Genomic DNA, 16,865 nt, shown 5'->3' with positions numbered 1-16,865 from the left:
GTCAAAAGATCTCTGGGATCCCAAACAATCAGCTAGAGGTGGCAAGGCACTGTCAAAAGATCTCTGGGAAACCTTCCCTGCTCATTCTGCTATAGGCTGGGCAGTGGCTTTACCGTCCTGTGTGGACATCATATGATATCCTCTCAGAAAGCGCGGAGAGGTGCGATCTGTCACCGGCTGTGTACCAACTCGCTGCCTGTACCATGTGACCGCTGTGACCAATCACAGCAGTTCACGACAGTTGTAAACAGTGGATTGCAGGCATCAATCCGGTACCTTTTTATGACCAAACGGTCGGCTTTCTTGTGATAACAACTGATGCGGCTAAGCAGCCGCTTGGCTGTTAACACAAGCAGTGGGAGGGACGTTCCACCCCCCCCCCCTTTCCTGCCTCCTTCCGTGGCTCGCCTGGGCTCTCCCATCCCACCCGGAAACCTGAGCCACCAGCTGCCACGTCTGCCGGCTGGCCGGAGTCCTGAGCAAAGCTGAATTTGGCTTTGATCAGGTCTCCGATGTAGTAACCCAGAAGCAAAATCACACATATGAGTTATTGCCATGATCCTTAGAGCAAGAGCAACTAGAAAAGCTACAATTTCTGGGGAAATTGTGTGAAGTGTTCTTGCCTCCACCTTCAGTAGTCTACATACAACTGGAGTGGGCGGAGTAACTGGGAGGAGTGGCTGGAGTAACTGTTGTGTGGTTGGAGTAACTGTGAAAAGTGTTTAAAAAGCTTTATATTTTAAAAAGTATAAATCGTAGTAAAAAAGTTGAAGAAGTCCCATCATTAGCTGAAAGAGCTGAACTTTTTTTTCCAAAAATGATTGATTTTTTTTTTTTTTTTTTCATGTTGTGGTCATAATGTTTTGGCTGATCATGTTGTGGACATAATGTTTTGGCTCATCATGGGGCTTTCAGCTTTTGTCACCTCCCACTCTAGTTTTGAACATTTCGCCATTCATTCCTTTTATGACCAATTTCGCAGCAAAAACAATGATATTTCGTGAACCATTTGAGGAAACGTTCCACAAAGTAATAGCACACCAATTGGGAACAATCCGCAAGTTTCGGTATATTACTGTCTATGAATAAAAGAGAAAGCCGTGCTACTAGTGTTAAAAGACCGAAAACAATAATTTAGCAGCCAGCATCAACAGTCTAGTGAACTGTATAACAAGGTGATAACAGAAATATATAAATGCAGTGCTAATTTATAAAGTGTAAGAATCCACAACGTCCCACAGGGATGAATATGGAACTGGTGAAAATGTATAAATCCGATGAGAAAAATAAATTGTGAGTCCTATAGCAATACTGCCAATGTGTACATAAACGAGATATATTATTTCCAATATCCTGTGAAGAAAAAAAAACAACAAAAAACTGTCCGTGATAAGAGAGTATTCTTCAATACAATATCCTGTGAAAAAAACAAGAAACTGTCCGTGATAGGGGAATATTTCTCAATAAGTGCAGTATGGTCCCCAAAAAAATAAAAAAATAGTGAAAGTGATTCCTTTTCAACCCAGGGGATGTGGCAAAGCAGCTGAAAGTATCAGGTGCATTTAGCAGAGAAGGTGGACACACTCATACGGCGGTGGGTCAATCAGGAGTATGGATCATTCAATTCGGCAGGTGTTTGGTAGAAAGAGATGCTGGAGATGTACTTCAATAACTTCATCCAAAGCGGTGGGGGGACTCGATAGAACCTCCAGCAAGCAAACGTGCTTGCCCTCAAATGAGGTTGTCGGCTGGATGGAATGGACAGGCGATCACAGCTCCGCAGCCTCCTACATGGCCCCGTCTGCAGGAACCCGGGACAATCCGAAGTCCCAGCGAAAGGAGCCGATGGCGAAGCTCTCCCTTGGAGGTAGGGGATGGGGAGCCTCCAGACGTTCTCTAGCTCCCACTGTTCGCAGCGCTCTCACGTCTGAACGGTTACCGAGCACAGAAGGGTAGGTGATGGCGAATGAGGCTGGATGGAACCACACCCAGAGTCCTCCTCTGGCCGAGGAGGACTCTAAGCTCGGCCGGGACGGGCGGTGGATAAGAGGTTGGTGTAGGAGGTCATTGTAGCTTCGGTGCCGCCTCATTCGCTATCACTTACAATTCTGTGCTCGGTAACCGTTCAGTCGTGAGAGCACTGCGAACGGTGGGAGCTAGAGAACGTCTGGAGGCTCCCCATTCCCCGCCTCCAAGGAAGAGCTTCGCCATCGGCTCCTTTGGGTGGGGAAGGAAGCCGCTGGGGCTTCGGATTGTCCCGGGTTCCCGCAGACGGGGCCATGTAGGAGGCCGCGGAGCTGTGATCGCCTGTCCATTCCATCCAGCTGACAACCTCATTTGAGGGCAAGCACGTTTGCTTGCTGGAGGTTCTATCAAGTCCCCCCACCGCTTTGGATGAAGTTATTGAAGTACATCTCCAGCATCTCTTTTTACCAAACACCTGCCGGATTGAATGATCCATACTCCTGATTGACCCACCGCCGTATGGTGAGTGTGTCCACCCTCTCTGGTAAACGTACCCAATATTTTCAGCTTCCCATCTGCATGTTGGTATATGTCACAGGAAGAAGCCTGCTTTGCCACATCCCCTGGGTTGAAAAGGCATCACTTTCACATTTTTTTTTTTAATTTTTTTGGGGACCATACTGCACTTATTGAGGAATATTCTCCTATCACGGACAGTTTCTTGTTGTTTTTTTCACAGGATATTGTATTGAAGAATACTCTCTTATCACGGACAGTTTTATATGTTGTTTTTTTTCTTCACAGGATATTGGAAATAATATATCTCGTTTATGTACACATTGGCAGTATTGCTATAGGATTCACAATTTATTTTTCTCATCGGATTTATACATTTTCTCCAGTTCCACATTCATCCCTGTGGGACGTTGTGGATTTGTACACTTTATAAATTAGCGCTGCATTTATATATTTCTGTTATCACCTTGTTATATAGTTCACTAGACCGTTGATGCTGGCTGCTAAATTATTGTTTTCGGTCTTTTTGGTCTATATATTTCTATTATCACCATATTACTGTCTATGTAGTGTAAAAGCTGTGGGAGGAGTTAGTGTGGTAAATTTGGCTATAATAAGACTAATCATATATATGTGAGATAACAGTAAGTGGTCTTGCTATGCTAATTCTAGTACAAGACCTCCTTTGTAACTCTAAACAGGTAACCGTTAAAATGTCGCCTATTGAGATTTTTAAGTACCGTAGTTTTATCACCATTCCACAAGCGTGTGCAATTTTAAAGCGTGACATGTTAGGTATCCATTTACTCAGCACAACATCGTCTTTCACATTTTATAAAAAAAATTGGGCTAACTTTACTGTTTAGTTTTTTTTTTTTTATTATTCATTGAAGTGTATTTTTTCCAAAGAAATTGCGTTTGTAAGACCGCTGCGCAAATACAGTGTGACAAAAATATTGCAACGACCTCCATTTCATTCTCTAGGGTCTCTGCTAAAAAATTATATCTAATGTCTGGGGGTTCTAAGTTAATTTTCTAGCAAAAAAAATGCTGATTTTAACTAAACAACAAGTGTCAGAAATAGGCTTGGTCTTGAAGTGTTTAAAATAACAAAAAAAATGCCCCAAGTGCATGGGGGAGCCCCATAATAATCTTACAGTAAGCTCCGCCAATATAGACTGACAGGAGATGTGACAACAACATCACTCACTACTCCTGTCACCATCTCCCTGGTAGCCCCAGGGTATTGCATTGCCCATGATGTTGTTAAGACTGCCCTTCCCTCACCCTTCACAAAAAGTACATATATACAGTGCATACTTTCCTTCAGAAAGAAAACAGTCTTTGACAGTTTTACGAGTATGAGGAAAGAAAATATATTTTCAAGTAAATTCAATAGAACAGCCAATGGCTCTTGTGCCCTGCAGACATGCTGCTTATGTAGAAGAGTGACGCATTTCAAAGGACAAACCCCTCTTCATCAGAACCTCAAGCCCTTTGAAATGCGTGAAATGCCTACAAGTCTGAGTAATGCCTGGTTTGTGCTGATGCACATTTTACAGTGCTGTGAAATAGTATTTGCCCCTTCCTGATTTTTTTTATTTTTATTTTTTTGCATATCTGTCACACTTATATGATTCAGATCATCAAGCACATTTTATTATTCCACAAAGATAACCCGAGTAAATACAAAATGCAGCTTTTAAATGATGATTTAATTTACTAAAGGAAAGAAAGCTGCCCAAACCTGCCTGGCCCTGTGTGAAAAAGTAATTGCCCCCCTAAACCTAATAACTGGTTGTGGCACCCCCCCCCCGGAAGTTAACTAGGCCACTCATAAAACCTTCATTTTGATGTTTCTGAGCCATTCAGAGGTGGACTTGCTGGTGTGTTTCATTGCCCTGCCGCATAACCCAAGAGTGGTTGAGCTTGAGGTCAGGAACTGATGGCCGGACATTGTCCTTCAGGATTTTATGGTAGAGTGCAGTATTCGTGGTTCCATTTAATTACGGCAAGTCATCCAGGTCCTGAAGCAGCTCCACACCCTCACACTTCCACCGCCATGTCTCAACTGTTGGTGTGATGATCTTTCTATGAAATATTGTGTTTTAGTTTTACGCCAGATGTAACGGGACGCACACCTTCCAAAAAGGTTCAACTTTTGTCTCATCAGTCCTCAGAATATTTCGCCCAAAAGTCTTGGGGATAATCAAGATGTTTGGTAAATGTGAGGCGAGCCTTTGTGTTCCTTTTGGTCAGCAGTGGCATTTGTAACTCATCTATGGATGCCATTTTTGCCCAGTCTCTTTCTTATTGTTGAATCATGAACACTGACCTTAAATAAGGCAAGTGAGGCCTGCCGTTCTTTGGTGGTTGTTCTGGGTTCTGTTATGACCTCCTGGATGAGCGGTCGTCATGCTCTTGGAGTAATTTTGGTAGGCCGGCCACTCCTGGGATGGTTCACCATCGTTCCAAGTTTTCTCCATTTGTAGATAATGGCTCTTACCGTGGTTCTCTGGAGTCCCAAAGCTTTAAAAATGACCCTTTCCAGACTGAAACATGTCAATGACTTTGTTTCTCATCTGTTCTTGAATTTCTTTAGATCGCGGCATAATGCGTTTTTTTTTCTTTTTGAGATCTTTTAGCGTACTTCACTTTGTCAGACAGCTTCTAATTTAGTGATTTCTTGATTCAACAGGTCTGGCAGTAATCAGGCAAGTGAAATTTAACTCCGCTTTCCAAAAAATGTGGTTAATCACAGTTCATTCGTGATTTAGGAAGGAGGGGGGCAATTACTTTTTCACACATGGCCTGAACAGCTTTTTTCCTTTAATGAAATCCATCATTTAAAAACTGCATTTTGTATTTACTTGGGTTATCTTTGTATAATATTAAAATTTGTTTGATCTGAATCATTTAAGTGTGACAAATAAGCAAAAAAAGAAAAAAATCAGGAAGGGGGCAAATACTTTTTCACAGCACTGTATATCCTGACCTCCCCATCACTTGGGATCATTTACATCACGTGTTTGTCTATGGCAATCTGTGAGTATAAAATCTTATTTCGGGTATGGCACTAGGCCTTTGCACCCTCTTGTGTTTTTTTGGTCTTTTACTCTAAATACAAGCATCTACTTTGTTCAATGGCTAATACAGTGCAACACTCTGCTGCCATATCTCAAACACAAAATGTTAACTAAATAAAAGAATATCCAAATAGACAGCCTTTTCTGGTGGAACTACACATCTACTACTACGTTCTGCTGTTCCACAGAAGACACAAGGCTGTCCAGGCGTGTATATTTTTATGGCTGGTGTAAAACGTAACTTTTTTTTTTTTTTCTTAGCCTGCCCTATTGGACGTACTTTGGAGGAGTGTCTGCACTGACTCCGGATCAGTTTATGAAAATCAATGGTTTCCCCAACACGTATTGGGGCTGGGGAGGAGAAGATGATGACATTGCTGGGAGGTGAGATTGGAGAACAATATACTGCTGTATTGGGGTGTTTGTCTATTCCACTAATTCTCATATTTTCTGCCCCTTTTTCTATAAACTTTTATTATGACTGGTAAAAAGAAAAAAAGAATAAAAAGTACCACAGAGTCTGAAATGGTCTAGTCCAGTGATGGTGAACCTTGGCACCCCAGATGTTTTGGAACTACATTTCCCATGATGCTCATGCACTCTGCAGTGTAGTTGAGCATCATGAGAAATGTAGTTCCAAAACATCTGGGGTGCCAAGGTTCACCATCACTGGTCTAGTCCAACCTTTCTCACTCTTTTTACCCTAGGGCAGTGGTTTTCAAACTGCAGCCCATGAGTCAGATGAGGCCCTTTGTCTGCCTCTGTCTGGCCATTGGAGCACACTTCCTCTCACTGACACCAACGATGGGGCACCATTCTTTGCACGGACACCAACAATGGAGCATAATTCCTCCCACTGATATAAAGTTATGAAAAACTATTCCACCCACTGACACCAATGATGGGGCACTATTCCTCCATCTGATACCAATGATGGGGCACTATTCCTCCATCTGATACCAATGATGGGACACTATTCCTCCCACTGATACCAATGATGGGACACTATTCTTCCCACTGATACCAGTGATGGGGCACTATTCCTTCCACTGATACCAATGATGGGGCACTATTCCTCCATCTGATACCAATGATGGGGCACTATTCCTCCATCTGATACCAATGATGGGGCACTATTCCTCCATCTGATACCAATGATGGGGCATTATTCCTCCATCTCAAACCAATGGGACACTTTCTTTCCACTGACACCAATGATGAGGCACTATTCCTCCTACTGACACCAATGATGAGGCACTAATCCTCCCACTGCTACCAATGATGAGGCACTATTCCTCCCACTGCTACCAATGATGGACACTATTCCTCCATCTGATACCAATGATGGGGCACTATTCCTCCATCTGATACCAATGATGGACACTATTCCTCCATCTGATACCAATGATGGGCACTATTCCTCCATCTGATACCAATGATGGGGCACTATTCCTCCATCTGATACCAATGATGGGGCACTATTCCTCCATCTGATACCAATGATGGGGCACTATTCCTCCATCTGATACCAATGATGGGGCACTATTCCTCCATCTGATACCAATGATGGGGCACTATTCCTCCATCTGATACCAATGATGGGGCACTATTCCTCCATCTGATACCAATGATGGGGCACTATTCCTCCATCTGATACCAATGATGGGGCACTATTCCTCCATCTGATACCAATGATGGGGCACTATTCCTCCATCTGATACCAATGATGGGGCACTATTCCTCCATCTGATACCAATGATGGGGCACTATTCCTCCATCTGATACCAATGATGGGGCACTTTCTTTCCACTGACATCAATGATGAAGCACTATTCCTCCCTCTGCTACCAATGATGGGGCGCTATTCCTCCTAGTGATACCAACAATGGGGTGCTAGTCCTCCCACTGATAAAAATGATGGCGCATTATAACCTCCTATGCAACAAAATGTTTACCCCCCAGTGACCACCAAGCCTGGGGCACTGTTCTATGTTCACAGTCTACCCCCCCTAAATTCCGAAGGACCTTAAACTGGCCCTTTTATTTAGAATGCTTGACCCAGGTCTCGGGGAATCTCTTTTATAATCAATTTATAAGGGGTTAATGAGAAAAATGCCCCTTACATTGGTGGCCAGTGGGCAGAAAGCCCCCCCCACCACCACAGTGGTGGTCAAAATGCCACCCTTATAGCTAAAAAAAAATTATTGATGTCATGTCAGTGTCTTGTTCAGTGGTATTGGCCCCGGAGCTATGCAGCGACTATTAAATGAGAGATCAAACAGCCACAGCACAAGGAACCGGTTCTATGGAACCCTGGTTGAGAATGGCTGGTCTAGTCTATAGCCTGGAGTGAAGCTGACAACTTGACAATCTCACTGTACTATCTGCTAAATGTTGATTCGCTGGTGCTGTTTACTTAGGTCTTATGAAGCATTTTCCAACCTAAGTATGTAAAGCCAAAACTTTGTTAGTACCCCTGCTAACTTACATTTTGCTATCTGTTAGGTTGGGTCATTTTTCTATGTTGGAGACACAAGAAGTGGGAGGGAATGGTTATCCCTGGAACAAATGTCCCCATTAGAAGAATGGCCTTTACCTCTTGCTCTGGTGTAGGAGTACTCTAGTATAGGGGAGAATTTTTTAATCCAATTTGGTATGACAAAAAGCAGCACTCCAAATCCTGATAGGACCCAAATGTGGCTCTGAAGACCAATGTTGATAAAAGGGTAGTAGGAAGAGTTGACAGACCAGATAAAATCTTGTAGTTTGGAGATCCCTAATTTACAGAACAGGAAGTGAAGCTAAAATGAATCAGTAGGATACAGATAGAAAAAAAAAACTGACCGGGTTTAACTATTCCTTATTCTATACAAAATGTAAAAAAGCTTTTGCATTTAGTTTGTATTTAACGTGAGATCACTATAGTGACATGTTCTTACCTGACTACAAAATTTATTTCTATTTGAGGATTCGTTTATCCGGGCTGAGCATCACAAGGACGCCGCTAAGCCTTGGCCGCTACAAAATGATCTCACATGACCGGGATACTGGAAATGAAGAAAACGCGCACAGGTAAATGTCGGATTTACAGACACCTATTCGTAAACTACCAAGGTGAAGGTCATGGTGAGGTGGGCCAAGAGGAACCATAATATTACTGCATTCTATTTATTTCTCATCAAGTTATTTCTTGTATCTCCTCTAAAGTACATAAAATAAGAGGGCTGCGCCGCGCTGCTAAATAAACTATAAAGTGAACTAAAAAAAATTACCAATAAAAAAAAAAAACAAAATTCCCTGATGAAGTCACATGATGTGTGACGCAACGCTGACGTGATCACGTACCGGAAGTGACTTTCGGTATCCTGGTGCTTTTATGTGAACGTGTTATTGCTTTTTATTGCATGTGAATGCATTGACTTCAATAAATGGGTTTTCTATGTGAATACTACACTATGGTGGTACCCTCTGTCTCTTTGAGCCTACTTTAGTGGGTGAGCAGGATCGCAACCCCTTAAAGGGGAACACAAATTGGTGCCTGACAGCGTCCGAACCTGGGAGAGTTAGCTTTTACTCATTGGGTGGGTACCCTGAAGAGGAGGTTCTTATGCACATTATGACCCAGGTTTTGTAGGTCATAAGCTGAATGTGAGGGCACAATTCTTACAGTGGTGTAGCACGTTCCTTTGCATGGTTTGATGTGCAGCACCGGAGTTATGGTTTCACAGTCTATGTACAAGAGTATAACAAGGACTTTATCATCACATTTTTATGTTGGGAGTTTATTTCATCACTTATTGTTTGATGTTTTCATTGTTACAGCACTGGAGGTGTGGTATTACCGTTCAATTGCAAGAGGATAATAGTGATTTCTGTGTCACATTTGGACTTTTATGTATCTCTGTTTATTTTATGTCTTTGTCAATTGGTAATATTTTTGAGTTTACTTGAGTTTCAGTACGTGATGACATCACCCAGCTCCGCCCAATGCGTTACATCACGAATCACGTGACTTCATCAAGGGCTTTTACATTATATCTGTTGGTAATATTTTTTAGATCACTTTGTACTTTTTTAGCAGCACGGCACTATAACACTATATCATTTTCTGTGAATGTGGGAACATATGCAAGGTGTCAGCTGCAGCTAAAGCCTTCTTGGTAGGCTTGGGGTTGTTAGGCTTAGTTTGTATTGGCAGCTCATGAGTAATATTTTCATATTAGTTTGAGTCACTGACCTGGAACAAGTATGCAGATAAAAAAATTCCAGTAAAGTCAGAAGTCCTTCTTTGTAATTCTTGTTATGGGTCAGTGACTTGGAGTGGACCTGACCTCAGAAAAGGGAAGATTAACTATCTTTTAGGGATATACACCAATCAGATACAATGTTATGACCACTGACAGGTAAAGTGAACATTGATTATCTTGTTACAATGGCATCTGAAAGTGAGTGGGATATATTAGGCAGCAAGTTGTTCCTGAAGTTTGTGTGTTGAAAGAAGAAAAAATTGGGCTAGTGTAAGGATTTCAGCGAATTTGACCAGGACCAAATTGTAATGACTTGAAGACTGGGTCAGAGCAACTCCAGAACGGTAGCTCTTGTGGGATGTTCCTGGTCTGCAGTGGTCAGGACCAACCAAAAGTGGTCCAAGGAAGGAAAACCGTCCAACCGGTGACAGGGTCATGGGCGGCCAAGGTTCATGGATGCATGTGGGGAGTGAAGGCTGGCCCGTGTAGTTTGATCCAATAGAACAGGGATATGCAATTAGCGGACCTCCAGCTGTTGCAAAACTACAAGTCCCATCATGCCTCTGCCTCTGGGTGTCATGCTTGTGGCTGTCAGAGTCTTGCTATGCCTCATGGGACTTGTAGTTCTGCAACAGCTGGGGGGTCTGCTAATTGCATATCCCTGCAATAGAAGCTCAAATTGCTGAAAAAGTTCATGCCAGTTCCCATAGAAAGGTGTCAGAACACAGTGTGTAGTAGTTTGTGGTGTAAGGGGCTGCATACCTGCAGAGCGGTCAGGTTGTCCATGCTGTCCCATGTCCAAAAGTGCCTACAATGGACAGGTGAGTATCAGAACTGGACCCCAGAGCAATGGAGAAGAAGGTGGCCTGGTCTGATGAATCACGTTTTCTTTTACATCATGTGAATGGCTAAGTGCGCAGACCAAGCCGCGGAACGATAAAGACCTCCCAGCTGAAGCGCTGGTAGCCAGACAGAGGGTCCATGACCTCTGCCCCACAACTACCGATGGCAGCTATTCCCTGCGGCCAAGAATGGAGATTATGTGGACCGACTATATGGGTTCACTCTACCGGATTAACACATCTCCAGATCAGTTGGAGGTTTGAGACCTGGTCACTTTTGAGGGGGGAGAAATGTGACAGACCCAACCAGGACAGGGGTTTTTGGAGGAAACTATGGGCTAGCTGCCTGCCCACTGATTATGGCCCATGGAGGAGACCTGGGCTGTGGAACTGTTTCTGGGCATCCTGGTGGGCACGTCCTGGCTAATCAAGAATTATTGTGGACATGTTTTCCAGCACACAGACAAGAGGCAAGGTGGAGAATTCCTGTGGCTACTAGCCTGACTGATAAGACTTGTCTAGGTTCCTAGCTGTTAATTAGATTAATGTTTAAAGGTTCTCATGTTGCATTGTCATGTTTTTACTGGTTGTGCGTCTTATCTATGCTAATTTCCCCAAGAGGGAAATGTCCTCCTGGGGGTATAAAGTATGTGTCTGGGTTTTAATAAATCGGTATTCCTTTAGTTTTTACCTCAACATCTTTTTATTAGCCATCGGTCTGCTGGAAGGGTTTGGAGGGCAGGAGGCACTGTTTGGTGGAGGCACCAAGGAACAGTGATGGCGAACGTTGGCACCCCAGATGTTTTGGAACTAAATTTCCCATGATGCTCATGCACTCTGCAGTGTAGATGAGCATAATGGGAAATGTAGTTCCAAAACATCTGGGGTGCCAAGGTTCGCCATTACTGGTCCTAGAGATTTCCTCCTGCAGTACTTTTTTCTGCCATTAGATGTCCTCGGTCTTATGGGCAGAATCTTAAACCCACTTCCTCTGAGACCAGGTCGTCCTGGACCCTCCCCCAGCCTGTGACTGAATAATGAAAGGAGAAGCAGTACAGCTCATCTCTCTGTTCCCCTGCTCTCTTCTCCTATCAACTTGCTTCTTTTCAGCACATGGACTGATTAACTCATCATGCCTTTTACAGTAAAAGAAAATAAATTTAGGGTCAATTTACACAATTGCGCTGTGGTAATGCACAGCAGTGCACATTACATGTGTTAAGTTGCCTTTGATTTTGAATGGCATCCCAGTTTACCAAGGTAACCGACCTGTGTTAAAGTGCCACAGCCAAGGCTAGGACAAAGGGGTGGGCAGGAGGGACAACCGCCCAGGGCGCAGCAATAGGTGACAGCACCCCCCTCACTGTACGCAAGCAACCAGCTTCATTCTGTACAAAATGTAATACAATTATAACACAGCTCATCAATTAAAGTTACGCGCAGTTAGGCTTTTCCTCTTTGCGCCCATTAAGTAGGGCCTAAAAGACAGGGGACCCCCTCTGCACCTGCTATACTTACTTTTGTGTCTTCTGCTTTCTCTCAGGTACAGTCTCCTTAGAAACACCAGGATAACCTGGAGAGAGGATGGAATGAACTCCTTGGACTTTACCCTACTTTCCAGGGAACAAACCGCACTTTATACCAACATTACAGTGGACATTGGTGAAGCTCCGCCCACCCCGACTGAAGCCAGCAAGTGGAGGTTCTTTTGATGGTTAAAGAAAAACTTACTGGCAATTTCCATGACTTACTATTGGGATGTCTTCAATGTAAAACTGGACTGATATTTAAAGAGGAACCTGTCGAGGTGTGCAATGTTCTTTTCAACTACCAGTACTGCTAGGGGGCAGACTCCTCGTGTCCGAAAGGTACTTTTATGAACTTATTGTGAGCACTATTGGAGCCTCTACCTTGCAGGCGCACAATGAGGACTTGCATGCAGAGCTGGCAGATGCTGCTGTGGCCACCTGTCATGGGAGGAAGATTTTCCGATGACTGCTTCTTCCAAGAGTGGTCTACCACAGTTGTCGTGTTTGGGACCCACTGACTTTACATCGTCCCCTACATTTTTTGAGTAGGTTTGATTTAACAAAAATTTTCTTGCAAACTGCAACAGGCTTGCTTAAAGGGCATTTCTTCTTGACAAATGTCCATTGCCGTTAAAGTGAACCTGACTTCTAAGAGAACATCAGTGCTGAAGTGGTGCCCAAGTGTCCTTGTGCTGGTCTTCAAATAGAGCCCTTTGGAGCCTCTTGGATTTAAGGCCAAGGCTGTGTATGGGGCCCTGACGTCTCCCCAAGTCCAACTCCTTATGGTGCTAAGCCCCACCCATTATCCAACATTTGACTGACGAGGGACTGGGCTTAGCGTCAGGAAGGGGTGTGCCTTAATCTCAACTTGGACACAGGTCAAGACCCCACATATAGCCAGGGCTTGGAATCTATGTGGTTTTACAGACATTGATGTAAAGCAGGGGGTACAGCCGGTCCTCCTGTACCAGACCTTAGCCCTAGCGGTCTTCCTGTACCAGACTTGAGCCCTAGCGGGTCAACATGGAGGGCCTGAGCCCAGCTGGGTCTTCCTGTGCCTTCCTCCACCCAGTCTCCAGTCACACCACAGTGCTGCAGCTGCAGTGTTCCAAGCTCTGTAGTCTGGGAGTTACCAGTGATGTCCCAAGCCCTTTCCTGCTGGGCGCATGGCATGGTGACCAGGAGAAGCTGTGGTAAAATGTAAGGTTGGTGAGATCTACTTTGTGGCTCTAGTGCCCCCTATGCACCTTGCAGTTCACACATTCCTGGGATCAGTCATCAGGGAAAGGGTTAAAGCAACTTGTTTCTTCTCTGCTGACACTTGTGACATAGTGTCCTACAATAGTCCTAGAACAAAAATAAAGCTGCTGGTACTCAGTCTGCTGTGCCAAGGCTTTACGGTAAGGCATGATTTGGAGGACAGAAAATGCACCACTTGTGTGGGGTTACACTGGACAGTACTTTCTCTAATCAATGGTTCTGAGCCATGCACTCTGTACGTTACATGCACCCAAACCCTGCACTGGGTACATTACACACTCCTGACCCCTGCACTGTGTACATTACACACTCCTGACCCCTGCACTGTGTACATTACACACACCTGACCCCTGCACTGTGTACATTACATACTCATGACCCCTGCACTGTGTACATTACATACACCTGACCCCTGCACTGTGTACATTACACACACCTGACCCCTGCACTGTGTACATTACACACACCTGACCCCTGCACTGTGTACATTACATACCCTGGACCCCTGCACTGTGTACATTACATACTCCTGACCCCTGCACTCTGTGACAAGGGGTGGGGGACAGGGCTAAGGGCGGGGGACAGGAGAAGTATCAGCAGAAAAGAGGAGAGAGCCAGAAGGAGGTGCAGACTCTGTGCTCTCACCCATCCTGTCAGTGGAGCGCTCCTCCATACAGTGGATTAGGCAGGATTGCTCTTAGGCTCAAATAGTACAGAGATTAATCGCCCGCCCCCCTACCCACATTTCCAGGAGTTAAACAGTCATTGGAGGAGAAATGGGGTGGGTAATCAAGCCGTGTACCGTCCGATGTAAGATTTGTGCTAGTATTGGTAAATGGGGGGGGGGGCGCAGGGGGATTTCTGCTGGGAAGGGTAATTTTGGAGGGGGTTGTGCTAAGAGGACAATTTGGGGAGCTTTTCACTAGGAGGGAGGATTTCCGCTAGAAGGGGGATGGGGGGGGGGGGGGGGATTCGTAATAGGAGGGGGATTTGGGGGGAGGATTTGCACTAGGAGGGGAGGGGGAATTGGGGGAGAAATAATGCTAGGAGTGGGAATTTAGGATAGAGGATTTGTGCTAGGAGGGGAATTTGGGGACGGGAGGGATTTGTACTAGGAGGGAGGGAATTTGTGCTAAGAGAAGGGGATTTGTGCTGAGTGGTGATTTGGGGGAGAGGTTTTTTTTGCTGGGAGGGGTGATTTGGGTAGAGGATTTGTGCTGGGGGGGGGGGTTGGGGGAGAGGATTTGTGCTGGGAGGGGGGATTTATATATATACATTACATACTCCTGACCCCTGCACTCTGTACATTACATACTCCTGACCCCTGCACCCTGTACATTACATACTCCTGACCCCTGCATGATGTACATTACTTACTGACTCCTGACCATTGATTTAAAGACTAATGCAAACATTTCTTGGCACCGAAAGGATCCTAAACTTCTGTTACTATTATTACATTTAGGATAGTTTTTGGCCAGTTCAGGTTTATTTTAGGAAATGAAAGCTTTAGATCCCGGCAGTATTATACCATGTTGTGCCTTTCGGTTTAACATATGTCAAGAAGGGGGAGTCACTGGAGCAAGATGGCCAGTTGACTACGGACCCTGGTATGCCTTTCAGAGGCGAGGATTTTAGGGCCAGTGAAGTGACCCAAGCCTTTATAGATCATTTCGGATCACTTCCACTGCAAGCCCTCCAATGTGCCTCAATGGCAGGACTGCCCTCTAGTGGCCATTCTTCAGACTACAAAACGTCTTTCTTTGCAAAAACGGCTTAAAGAGACCCTGTCACCAACTTAAATTGCAGATAAAAGCACAGAAAAAAAAAAAGTATTTCGTATTTTTAACGCAGTGTTTTTCCTTTCCACACAATTCTTTATTCCCTTGCAACGTGCCTTTTGAACTTGTTAGCAAATTTGACTTTGGGGAGAGTCAGTTCCATAGCACAGCCCCCTCCCCCTTTTTATGTCATAGCCCTCTCCTCTTCTGGGAGTGTCTAGTTACCGACTGTGCTGGCCCAGCTCCTCTGCCCCTCCCCATCCCACCTCCCTACATTACCTTGTAGCAAATTTGACTTCAAGAGGAGTCCGTTCCATAGCACAGCCCCCTTCCTCTTTGTATGTCATAGCCCTTGCCTCTAATAGAAGTGTCTAAATACTGTCTGTGCTCTCCCTACATAACCATTTATGTAGCGGCTGGGAGAGGAGTGAAGGAGAGTAGAGTGTCACTTGACTGACAGTTCTGAGTCTGCTGGGGCTTCTGATATCACATCCAAGATGGCGGCACCCAGCAGCGGTCTCATGGTTTTTGGATGTCTACACAAGGGAGGCTTCCAAATAAAAGGCATAAAATAAGTTACATGCACATATAACCTTAGAGGAATGAAGCAGCGTGGATTGCGGCAGATATGGGAAAATCCCGCTGTGAGATATTTGCGTGAATGCCGCAGTTTGTTCGACCTGCAATATGAAAAGACTGTATATAGTTTGGGTGCATTATTGCACCAGCCAGTAGGTGGCGCAGGCCTTCTTATAAACCATGGGCATTGCGACACAGTGGATAACTTTTGATTCAATTTTCAACTTATTTCTTACTGTGCGTCGGCCATATTTTATCAGGCCCCAAAAGTTCAAGGTGAAGTGGGTATTTTTTAAGCAACCATTTTTTTTTTTTTTTTTTTAGAGTGAAGGAAATTTTTGGTCATTTTTAGAGGATTTTGTTCTTAAAAAAAAAAAAAAAAAAAATCCAATTAAATGTATAAAAACAAGTTTTTGGTTTGTGCGCACAAAAAAAAAACAAAAAAAAAACACAGCTGGCATCATTAACGCAAAGCACAAATATGATTGATATTATGATATGATGTTCAATTAAATCTAAAGAATTGCGCAGACTTGATGCGTGTTGCAGGCAGCACCCAACACTAGGATGGATGATCCTTTCAGCTAGGCTGGCTTTTTGCCAGTGTGAGTTCCCTGTCTTTTCCTGTAGAGGGAGCTGGACACAGAAACGTCCAATTGGTGAATGAACCACACCGGTGACAACAGTACTTTGGCTGAAAGCACAGGGGATAGGGAGATGCAGCAAGGGCAAAAGGTAACCATTTTCATAGGGCGTACTTACTTCTTCATATGACTGTAGCATTTTATATGTACAGTATCTCACAAAAGTGAGTACACCCCTCACATTTCTGTAAATATTTTCTTCTATCTTTTCATGTGACAACACTGAAGAAATGACACTTGTCTACAATGTAAAGTAGTGAGTGTACAGCTTGTATAACAGTGTAAATTTGCTGTCCCCTCAAAATAACTCAACACACAGCCATTAATGTCTAAACTGCTGGCAACAAAAGAGAGTACACCCCTAAGTGAAAATGTCCAAATTGGGCCCAAAGTGTCAATATTTTGTGTGGCCACCA

The 16,865-nt window shown here is 44.2% G+C and overlaps 1 protein-coding gene across 1 annotated transcript in view; it reads left to right on the top strand.

Annotated features, from left to right (window-relative positions):
- LOC141129379 (beta-1,4-galactosyltransferase 3-like) overlaps positions 1-13,781 on the top strand; it is a gene marked incomplete in the record, with an annotated part of 78,409 nt that extends 64,628 nt beyond the window's left edge. The window contains 3 exon segments of the mRNA XM_073617387.1: positions 5,829-5,951; positions 8,535-8,639; positions 12,200-13,781. Coding sequence (XP_073473488.1) covers positions 5,829-5,951; positions 8,535-8,639; positions 12,200-12,368 — 397 coding nt within the window.
- Between the last annotated feature and the right edge of the window lie 3,084 nt (positions 13,782-16,865).

This window comes from Aquarana catesbeiana, linkage group LG02 (assembly GCF_042186555.1).
Source record: "Aquarana catesbeiana isolate 2022-GZ linkage group LG02, ASM4218655v1, whole genome shotgun sequence".
NCBI classification, from domain to species: Eukaryota; Metazoa; Chordata; class Amphibia; order Anura; family Ranidae; genus Aquarana; species Aquarana catesbeiana.
Note: the sequence above shows the minus strand (reverse complement) of the source record. Positions and strands in the feature narration are given on the sequence as shown.